The sequence below is a fragment of the Epinephelus moara genome, chromosome 10 (assembly GCF_006386435.1).
Source record: "Epinephelus moara isolate mb chromosome 10, YSFRI_EMoa_1.0, whole genome shotgun sequence".
In the NCBI taxonomy this organism is placed as follows: Eukaryota; Metazoa; Chordata; class Actinopteri; order Perciformes; family Serranidae; genus Epinephelus; species Epinephelus moara.
Window position 1 is genome coordinate 32,090,498 of NC_065515.1, and position 12,062 is coordinate 32,102,559.

General features: G+C 39.7%; 1 protein-coding gene across 1 annotated transcript in view; it reads right to left on the reverse strand.

Annotated features, from left to right (window-relative positions):
* LOC126396937 (homer protein homolog 3-like) overlaps positions 1 to 12,062 on the reverse strand; it is an 81,513-nt gene that overhangs the window by 3,285 nt on the left and 66,166 nt on the right. Inside the window, 2 exon segments of the mRNA XM_050055324.1 lie at positions 1,095 to 1,175; positions 2,254 to 2,364. Of these exon segments, the coding sequence (XP_049911281.1) occupies positions 1,095 to 1,175; positions 2,254 to 2,364 (192 nt within the window).

Here is a 12,062-nt window from a genome sequence, read left to right on the forward strand (position 1 = left end):
TACACTCATCCTCTCCTCAAGGAATATATAAAGACAAGCAACAAACAAAAAATGTAGAAGATTAATAAAAAAATACGCAGGATTCCAACTGCTAATCAGGTTAGAAGATATTTTCCTTAATGCAGAGACTAAAATTTCACAGCAAATGTAATTAGTTTGTATTATTTTGTTAATTTTCTTATTACTGAAAGATCTCAGTCATATAGAAAGGAAAATGTAGGTTCCTAAAGACTATTTCAGTGAAGATTCTCTGACGTCTATTCACTAACTGAAATCAGTGGGGAATTGGCAGCTTGGCCTAACAAATGCTTTTATAGCGTAGCAATCTATATCGGGTATGAGTTCATTTTCCCCTCTTCTAGTTCATTTGTTGTCACTCTTTCTCTTGCTGTACGTTGCTGTTTATTAAATGGCAAATCTTTTGTACAACTTTTAAATTGTGTATTCAATGTACAGCTTTAAATTTAATAAGGGTGGGGGAAAAATAGATACAGCATAGTATCGCGATATTTTGTGTGGCAATATTGTATCGATACACAGATGCCAGGTATTGATCCTTTATTATATACATCATTAAGTTTTGCAAATGCACATTTTAATAAAATGAAATGCAAGCGCGCACAAGTGAGCGCGGAGCACAGAGAAGCAGTCAGAGCTACAGGCTACAGTGAGGCTAAAAACAGAGTTCAAATGACGTTTGATGACTTTTTATGTCAGGGCTTCAGGACACTTGGATCACTATGGATGAGCATGTTGGAGATATTTTGTGGTTTCAATTCTGTGTTCTTGGACGTTAGTCTGGGGCGTCGTCAGCCATTAGGTGTGCTAGCCGCTCCCCCCACAATCTCCACAAGGGATGTGAGGACTCTAAAACTTCACCAGAGCCTCCCTCGGCATATGGGTGAGTAGATAATGGCTGAATTTTCATTTTTGGGTGCACTATCCCTTTAAGTATGTTCTTTTACCATAGAGCCTGTATGAGGTACAGTATAGGCCATTTCCCACTAACACACTTGTAAAGTAAAGTGAAGTTTACTGCAACGTGATGTTTCACAGAAGAGAGAAACACACTCAGCCAGTTGTCATCATCTTACCTGGAGTCTCTGCATGGCCTCCTCTCTCTCCTTCTCCAGCTCGCCCACATCTGTCTTCTTGCTCTGAAGGTTGTGAATTTCCTGAAAACAAAGTGATTTCAAACTGTCACAACACCACTTCCCACACATCCACCACCCCTGTTTATCAGAACATGGAACATTCATCTTAGTGTTTGCACCAAAAATACTTAATGTGGCTCTAAAAGAAGCAGACTCATTTATCATTCACCACGTTGGTGATAAGATTTGGGACACCTTGATGTTTTTGGGGAGGCTGAGTCAGCCCCTGGGAAAACATGCCACCGTGACCTTGCAAGATTCCTGTTGCCAAAAGTGAAATGTATTTAGATGAGGTGACAGACATGGTTATGTTAATCAGGCTGGAGGACAGCAGCGAGCTGCTTTCAAGGAATATTTCACTTTAATGTCCGTCTTATTTATCCAGAGAAAATGGGTTCTGGCTGAGTGGGTTCCATTTGATGGCCACTGACTTTGCTCAAAGGCAGAATATCCACAAGGTGATACTTTGGCATCATAAAAAATCATATTAAAGCAAGGCCGGAAACGGTTATGAAGGTGAATCAGAGTCCTAACTTCACTTAACATGTAGGTGGCAGCTCTGGACACCTGCATCTTGTCTCAAGCCCGGAAAGCTGTGGTATTTATCAAAGCTCTCTTTGTCTGAAGAATTACAATGTGTCGTAGATAAATTAGCGACTTTGTAGAAATAGACACTGGAAGGGCATAAGTAAAATCCCTGAAGCACATTCTCTACTCAACATTTTGTTTAGTAATTATCTTTTGTTTCAGAGAAAAACAAGATTATTGAACCAGAAAGATCTCATTAAAAGCCTTAAGATGGTTTTGAGAAAAAATACTCAAACTGGCACTTATACATTTCCAGCTCTCCTGGCTCAATACATTTACTTAGTAACATTTCACTGAATGTTTCCAGGTTTTTTTTCTTCCAAAATATAAATGAATATCAGATGGACACTGAGGCTCCATTTTCCCAAACCAAAAACAAAAATGTCCAAGTGATTACTGGTAATACATTGAGCGCACTGGTGTATGTATAAGCTAGCTCTCCACACAGGGGTTCTCTTTAAGATGGTAAATGGGTTCGGACAGTGTGCAGTCAAGTGAACTGATGTCTTGCCTGATCTTTGGCGCTCAGTAGGGCCTCCAGCTCCTCCAGTGACCGACTCAGCTCCTCTCTAGCAGTCTGACTAGCAGCAGGATGCCCCAGCTGGGCCTCAAGCTCTGCCACCTGGAACACAGACACACAATCAATACATATAAATCTAATTTAGAAAGCACATTTCAGTTTTCTCAGGCATTTCCCAAGATAAGAAGACTGAGAGTTTCTAGCCATGCTAACCCTTTGAGGCTGTACTTCAATCCATCAAATCTTTATTAAAACATAAGAACACAAAGCCACAAGCTTAAGCCTCATGGTGGTGCACATGAAAAGGTCAGGGGATCGCCAAAGTCAGGGGGATTCATTCTCTTGGAGCTGCTGAAATATTTCAGTCTCAGTTGTGTTGGACCAACATACAGACTGACATTTCTACATCAATAACGTTAAATCCAGGAGTTTGGGGAGCATTAGGAAGGAAGGGACGATTGAAACAGGTTGGTTTAGTGAGATCTTTTGAATGTTGAAAGAGTGGGGGCTGATTTACTGAAGGTAAAGAAATCCAGAAAGAGAGAGCAGCAACTGAAAAGGCCCCATCATCCCAGGTTTGGCATCACGGGACCTGAGGCAACAGGAAAGGGTGGACTGGAAGTGGATTTTGTGTTTCCAAGAATAGCAAAGGCATGACCTGCCTTTCTCTGCCTTATTCTGCCTCTGACTAGCTTACCCTGACATTCTTACCCTAACCCTAACCTCAACCCTGCTTCCTAAACCTAACTAACCCAAACAACAAAGGCGATGAGTACAAGCCAGTCAGACGGAGAGTAGGGCAGGTCTTGCCTTCGCCATCCTACGAAAGAAAAGCTTGTGGACTGGAGAAGGAAATCATGGAAGGAAGGCAGGAGCTACATTATTGAGAGTCTTGGAGCAGGTAAGAGTGAGAGCATTATTCAAAATTTGGCTGGGAGCTATCAGCAGTCAGGGAGAACTGGAGGGACGTGGTCTTTGGAGTAGGTGCAGTTGAACTAGCACCAGTAGAGTATACAAGTCATGGTAAATACAATCTTGGAACTAGGGTTGTCACGATACTGGAATTTCTGACTTGAATACAATGTCTTCTATAAAATCAATATTTGATACAATTTTTGATACCATGGGGAAAACTGACATTAAGGCCATACATTATTTTTTAATTAAAAGATAAATCTAACAAGGCTACAACATGACAATGATGACTCATCTTTTCTTGGTAAATAGCAAAAGAACAGAATGATGACTGTAGAAAACATTAACAACAGAAGAGTGTGAGAAAGTCCAGCTGGTACTGGGATGAGTTTTGAAACCGTTTCAAATATTCAGAATCAAAATATATCAATAAATTTATATTTCTGACAACAGAACTTGGAACGCATCGGCTATCGGTCTAACAAAGATAAGCCTCTGGGGGCAACTGCCAATATTCCGGGGGTTCTGGTGTAGCCAGTGGATATCCAGGCGAAGACCTCCTCTGCTATGCACCAGTAATTTTGGCTGACCTCTGTCAACAGATATCTGCATACAAATGCAGATAAATATGCTGTTGTATGCCTCTGTGAACCAGTTACGCTACAGTTTATATTCATGTCTGTCCAGAGTCATATACAACCATGACGGTAGATAATGTTTCAAATATGGATGTTGCCGCACAGAAGCTACATATTCTAAAACATGGATGCTTCAGACACTTCTTCAACCTGGCTGCAAAGAAGATTTATACAATCAGCACAGTTTAAAGATGGACACCTAAGATGAGTGTCATGAATTCAGTATTGGACCAAATGTCTCCCCTTCTGTTCGACCAATGTCTGTCTTATTAATTCGGAGAAAATGGATTGTGGCTGAACATGCCCTGCATGCATTTGATGGACATTGACTTTGCTCAATGACAAAATATCCACAAGGTGATACTTTGGCATCATAAAAAAAATCATATTAAAGGAAGCCCAGAAATGGTTATGAAGGTGAATCAGAGTCCTGAAGGTAAATTCAGTAGTACTGGACCAAATGTCTCCCCTTCTGTTCCTGAGTTATGAGAGAACATTATGATGTCACAGTGAAACTGACGTTTGACCTTTTGGATATAAAATCACTTTATCATTTGAGCGTATTAGACATTTGTGTTTTATGTTGCCATAATTAGTGCAAGAATTCTTGAGTTGCGGCCAAAAACATGTTTTGTAAGGTCACGGTGACCTTAGACTTTGACCACCGAATCCATGTTAGTTTTCTTTTTGCCAAATTTGAGAGATTAAGACATTCACGACAATGAGACACATGCAAGGTCATAGTGATCTTGACCTTTGACCACCAAACTCAAATCAGTTCATTGCTCAGTCCAAGTGGATGTTTGTGCAAAATTTGAAGGAATGCCCTGACGGTGTTCTTGAAGTATTGTGATCACAACAATGAGATGTACCAGGTCACAGTGACCTTGACCTTTGACCTATGACCACCTAAATCTAATCAGTTCATAGTTAAATCCATGTGGACGTTTGTGCTAAATTTAAGGAAATGCCCTCAAGATGTTCTTAATATATCACGTTTAAGAGAATGAGATGGACACAAGAACATATTAACCTTGACCTTCGAACACCAAAATTTGATCAGTTCATCATTGAGTCCAAGTGGACGTTTGTGCCAAATATGAAGGAATTCTCTTAAGGGGTTCCTCACGCTGTTCACTAGAAAGGGACGGACAGTCATCCTGAAAACATAATGCCTCTGGCCACAGTTATTGCCAGCATAAAGAATAAAGAGCTAAATCGTCGTCAGACTATAGCCAATAAGTTCAAAGATTGCATATCACTCAGTGCGTGCATGCAGATTGTTCACCTGTAGCTCAAATGTGACTGATCTATATTATTCAGCCTACAAATGGAAATCAGATCACTTCTGATACCAAAATCTTATATCGTTGCAGACAGATTCTACATATGCTCTGTTTACAGAGATTATGTTAAATATAATACTGCACAAAACACAACGCGACATAGTTTTCATTCGGAGCCTGATTGATGAAAGTCAGCAGCAGACGATACATATAAAAACCATGAATTTCAGCAACGCTGAACAGCTCTATCTTGCTGTTACACTCAAGCACAAAGTTCCTCTAATGTTAAATTGATTTTAAATTGATCCTGTGGGGCCCAAAAAAAAAAGAAAAAGAAAAAAAAAGAAATCAGGAGTCTCTGTCTGATTAAGTTTTATAATCTAATCTAAGCAATTTAGTCTGAAGCTGATCAGTCCAGGTTTCATGGGAATATGTAATCAGGTTTTTCCATAATTTGCTGATGGGCAAACACGAGAAACAAAAATCTGCTTGCTAAAAAAAACAAGGGTAAACAGAAACCCATTGTAATGAGAAAAAGTACTGGGATCTCATTTTTAGCAGCTGTCCAATGAGAAGCATTGAAAAGGCTGTATAAATCTAATATATGGGGTAATTTCATAAATACAGAGAACAACACATGATCCTTCACCTCCAGCAAAAACAGGGTAACCAGCGAAACTAGCATTAAAGGGTTTTTTGTACGAACATCAGCATATAAACACAATAATATGGTCACACAAATACACTTAAGTTTGATGATTACTACTGATGGAAATGAGGAGAATGAACAGAGGGTCATCACCTACCCGCCTACACATATCCATCTACACATGATGATTCATTCTCTCTCTAATCTCTGCTCAATCTCCACACACACACACACACACACATACACACACACACACACACACACACAATACCAGCACCCAACTATGATGCCTCTATGGAAAAAAGCTTTACTGCCAGTGGTCACAGTGCTAAACTCTCACGCCTTGGAGAGCCTTTTTCTTTTTTTTTAATTGCCGGGGCGATGTGACCTTGTGAAAAATCATGAAAAATAAAATTTCCCCATTTGACCCACTTCCTTGTGTTTAACATATTAATGGAAAAGTCGGAGACGGTGAGTGGCAGTTTGACTAAACAAGGACAATCAGTTCAGCCTTTGAAGTCTGAACATGATGTGATTTAAAAGTTTGTGGCTCACTGTGTATCTTCAAGGCGCTGACACTGCTGAGATTCGGGGTGCCACTGGGCCTTCAAAAGAAAAATAATATAGCACAATTTTTGCATGCTCTGGGAGTAATCAGATTAAGACAATAATCTAATTGTGTCCTGAGAGTTTGCACAGCTTAAAGTACAATAACAGGATTAGTTGATAACAAGCTTTATATAGATTCATATAAACACAGATAAGACTCATATGACATCATCACGTTGCTTGTTTTCTACATCTGCCTTGGCTCTACTGACCTCTGCAGAGTTTAATAAGATAAATAAATCTCAACAATGTGTTTATATGAGCTAGAAAATGGACGTGTTGTTCATAAATCTGTGTGTTGAATAATTAGGTCTAATCCGACAGTCCTCCCATTAAGATAATTAAATATAAAAAAGGTTTACAGGACAGTCTGAGTATTCTGAGTCCTGCGTTAATTTGATTAAATGGATCAAATGTGCCTGTGCATGTCAGTGTGGACTCATTACTGTCAGCTGCTGTGGTAGAACCAGACTTCAAATGTGATCAAAGCTGACGGGTGAAACATTTGTTTGCTAATTTACACTAGGGCTGTTCATCTTTTACACACAGTTACTTATAATTAGGGATGCACGATATTGGATTTTTTTTTGCTGATATCCGATATGCTGATATGTAACAACTCATTTGACCAATAACTGATACCGATATCTCTGCTTTTTTCCTTACCTAATTTTACTGATCATGAAGTCTCTTCTGTAGTGGATTTAACATCATATTATACACACATACTCTTATTGTGATGGCCCACCAGCAGATGGAGACATGAAATACAATACTGTTCAATGTATGTAATATTCATTGTGCAAATTAAGACAAAGCATGTTGGCCGATTCTGACAGTGCATTTTAAAGCCAACATCTGCCAATATTATTGTGCATCCCTACTCATAATAACTGGAATAATCTTAAATCTCTTGACTGCTGGCGAAATATTGAGCTGTGATGAGCGTAAGAATTGAAATCACAGCGCCGTATAAAGCTGAAATTATTAACCTGGGGCAGGTTGCTTATTTTTGGCATCATTGGGCAAAAATCCCATAATAACCTTTCAGCATTTTGTAATTCAAGTGGACTGAGAGAACACTAGTTTTCTGCACCTCTTCTTGGCTCTGTTTTCAGACTTTAGAAAATCTAAAAGCCCAGGAAGAGAGGCTCTTTCCAATCAGAGACTATTTTCAGAAAGAGGGCATTCTGATTGGCTGTTCTTCAAATGCAGATCCACATGCACTTCCCTTTGGTGAAAGCCTGAATTAATGGCAAAGAGTCCTGCAGAGAAAGTTGCTATTCCAGCACTGGCAACAACTGCCTACAGTGCAAAGCACGAAAATAGACAGCCCAACCTCACCACTGGATCAGCAAACTTTCTGTTGCTGCCATTACACAAGTTAGACCCAGCACTGCCACCGGCCACCAGCCCCCTGTAACACCTGGCCTTAAGGGTGTGTGGCTGAATTCTAGCTGCTACAGCCACCAACCAAAGGTCCATCTCAGAGCTGCTGCCTGCTCTCCTCCTGGGAATACAGTCCACAGCAGCGGAAAACAAGGTAGAGGGACGGTGCAGCAGCTAAGTAGCTTTTTCTTGTCTTATTTGTGGTTTGATAAACAGAGAGAGAAAGAGCTGAGCAAGGAGGGGCTGGATGAATACAATGAAACAAGATTAAATAAATCAATGTATGGGAAACACTGGGTTACTGTATGAGGCACAATTCCATTTTCTCATATGTGAATATCTGCTGGTTTTGTTTGGTCCTCTGTATACATAAAGTGACTATCTTTGGGTTTTGACTGTGGACTGTGCAATTTAAAGATGATGCCTTGGGCTTTGGGAAATTGTGATGGATATCCTCCCTCTATTTTCTACAATTTTAAAAACAAAACCATTTATCTGATTTGAGAAAATAGCTGACAGATTGTTACAGACAGACATAAAGGTAATAGGATTTTGTTGCAACCTTTGATATGTGAAGATGCTGTGTCTTTGTATTGACAATGTATGATAGATAAGGGAGTGTTAAAGAAATCTGAGATAAAAATAAAAAGGTAAACAGAGCAAGTCAAACAGATACCTTAACTCTTGACCTCTTATGTTTTGGTTATTTTGATGTTGGAGATGCAGGAATCCTCTCAACGCTTATTATTTCCTTACATTTCAATTCTATCTGCATCTGCTCAATGTCTGAAATGTAAATGTGAGCGTGAAGGGAGGGAGGGTTTTTCTGCTCCCATGTCAACATTTTCCTTTCCCTCCCTTTAGCATCTCCTCTGCATTTTCACAGACAATTTCAAAGTGTCTCTTTATAGATTCCACGCTACGCCACGACGCATGCCAAGTTCAGAAAACCGCCGCCGGCTGAGATGGGGGTGGGGGTTGGTCCACATGATCCCAGAGGACTCAACCCCTTCATATCCACTCTGTATGTGACAGCTACTGTCCCCAGAGGCACCAGCTCCATGTCTCTGAAATCCATGCAAATATACATGAAGAGATAAACCTGTGAAACATCTGATTTTTTCTAAATTAATGTTCCCAGGAACATTTTACTCTCAACAGATTGACAGGAGATTGAAAAATCAATGGTGTTATATATATATATATATATATATATATATATATATATATACACACACACACACACACACAGTATAGGCGTCTAGAAGCAGTGAGCTGAGTAAGATATCGATGCAGATGCAGGGAAAAAAAACAGATGTTGACTGTCGAACAGTGAGCACCCTGGCTTGTCAACTTATTATTCACTATATTCTACAAAGTTACATTAGGAGTGCCTTCCTGTTTGGGATGTCTTAAGGTTTGTTCACTTTAGTTTCACAACAGACACAGCTGATTCAAATGAGGACCCTGGTTGTTTAAAATATGGATGAAAATGTATAGTCTCTACTGTGCTTTCAGTCAGTACGTTCCAAATTCTCTGCAATGGTAATTGGCAATTATTTTTGAGAAAAAATGCCAAATATTCTCAGGTTTCAGCTCATCAGATGTGAGGATTTGCTCTTATACCATAGTAAAGGAATTCATTCATATCACCCTCACTCCTAGGAGTACATATGGTCTTGGTCAGAACCATTCTGTCCTGGCTCCTATATAAGTTTAACTAAACTATCTGACAAAATTATAATTGTGCTGCTTTGGTGGAGGTATGTACTCTCTGAGCTCATTATCTTTAGACAGAGTTGGAGAGTTTACCAATGTTTATCTATGGAATTAATTTTGTTCTGTTTCTACAAATTTGATTTACATCCAAAATTCACAGTTGCTCAAAATAAATCCCCAAAACTCAGAAACACAAACAAAAAGGCAAACAGTGCAGTCACGTAGGAACTATGGGTTTTGGATGCAAATCAAATTTCTTTGTATTTCATTATTTAGCTTTTTGTTGTATTTTGTATTCTTGTTTGGGCCCCTGTGGTTGTTCAAACAACAAAGACCCCACAACAGATATTAAAGATACACTATGCAGGATTTTTCTAAAAATAAAGCAATATATAGACTCATACAGAAGTATCCCTCTAAATCAGGGGTGTCAAACTTATTTCAGTTCATGGACCACATACAGTCTGATTCCATCGCAGGTGGGCCGGACCAGTAAAACCATTACATAATATCCTATGAATAATAAACACCTCCAAATTTTGCCTTTTTTTTTGTTTAAAGAAGTATATTTTAAAAACGCTCGTCCATTTACAAAATAGATGACAAACAGTTTGTGATGCCTTCAGACGAATAAGTGCAATTTCAACAATATTTTTCAGTTTTTCCACATTCTGTCAGTCTGGTACTCACTCACTGTCATTCCATGTGCATTTTTCTATACATTTCCAATCCTGTATAGTAGTCCTGACATCACCACACCAAACTAAAGTGAACGATGTATTATGGTCGGGGTGGAAAAACCATTTTACATTAGGAAAGCTACTCGTTGTTCAACCTGCTCCTTAAACCTGGCGCCTCTTAGCCTTAACAAGTGCTTTACTATTAGGTGTGCAACGTCATCCAGTGGGTCAGATTGGACCCTTTGGACACCCCTGCTCTAAATCATCACTTATGACCCACTGGAAGTGTGTGGCGGTGTATTTTCTGTAGAGATTCTCTCAGTCTGTATTTTCTGGGATGTATATGGGACATTTATGGGCGTGTACCCCTTCAGTGCTCAGGTGGGATTGCCGCTTTAAAAAATGGTAGCGACCAGGTTGCCAGACCATAAGCAGCTGGCATCTAAGAGGCACAGTGCCGGAAAAACGGCAAACCACAGTTAACTTGGGGTTTTACTTTCACTATTGCCGGCGAGCACATTTACAAATCTGCATCATATACTTTTATTCCAAATGTAGCAAAAACTAAACACAGCCAAAAAAAAAAGCAAAAGTGAAACAAAAAAAAAATAGCAAACATGAACAAGTACAAAAGAAGCTATTCACGTATCCTTCGGTGACATACACTATATAACCTAAGCATCGCTCTCCATGTGTTGCTAATTCTCATTAAAACCAAGAAGAGGTCAGAGTCAACCCAGAAACCCAGAAAATAAACCCTCTGCCGTGGTGGAACAAAAACATGGCTGAAGCCGAGAGTGCGACGAGGGAGGAAAAAGCCAGCCAACCTCTCTTCTTCTGCACCTATGATGATTTATCTTCTTCCTCTAACTGGGGCAGAGAGGGGGGAGGATGGTGGGCAGTATAGGGTGTCCTGTCCCAAAAAAAAAATAAAAAAATCCCTGCCCCCCTCAACACCCCGTTGCCAAACCCTAGAGGCCTGCTCTACTTCCAGCCACCTGGTTGACTTTGCTGCAGTGTGTGTGTAGCTGCGTGTGTGTTTGGGGGGGTTAACCTTCACCTGGTCTCATAGAGATAGATGAAACCACAGAGTGCGCTAAAAATAAAAGGGCCAGTTTTCTGTCACCAGTGGTAATAGTTCCGTGGCAGGCCGGTTTGCGGCAGCACTGTCACATTGAAGATGCCTTTTTAAGCTTGACCAAGGGCATAATTTTCTCTCCCTAAATTAAAGATGAAATGTCTGCGTTCTGGCCCTGCGATTATCACGGGAGCCTGTCAACAGAAATATCCCAAGGAGGCGGGGCTGGATGAAAAATGCATCTGCAGTTTGGAAGAGACCAAGTCCATGTGGGGATTTTAGTGTGATAGTTGTAGATGTATGAATAAAAAATATCTGCATAATATCCAGTTGCTATCTGAGCAGGCACATAGTGAGAGAAAGAACGGAAAATGTTTCACAGAGCGAAATCATATACTGAGTTTCTGCTTTGATTTAAATATATTTAAATATTGTCATTTTAAGCCATATGGAGGACCTTAATCATACCTCCTTTTAATAAGCCTAGTTTATAATTCACCCAGTAATACATACTCTAATAAAAGTCTTAGGTGTACCAGATTTTCTTTATGTGTTATGATCATATAATGATCACATATAATTAAACTACCCTACAGAGAATGACTATGCAGTGGGTGTAGATGCCCTAAATAAAAGACAGGGATGTTTATTGAGTGACTTGTTTTGCAGAGATTTGCTGGAGGACATATTTCCTCCTTTGGGTATGAAATGATTGGCAGGAAGCAGAGTATCACATAATGCAGCACTGAAATGAAAACACTTAACTCAGCACTGTGAAATACAACAGGAAGTCTGTCCAGGCTTATTGAGGTGAACCATCCTGTTTTATGCAAGTAG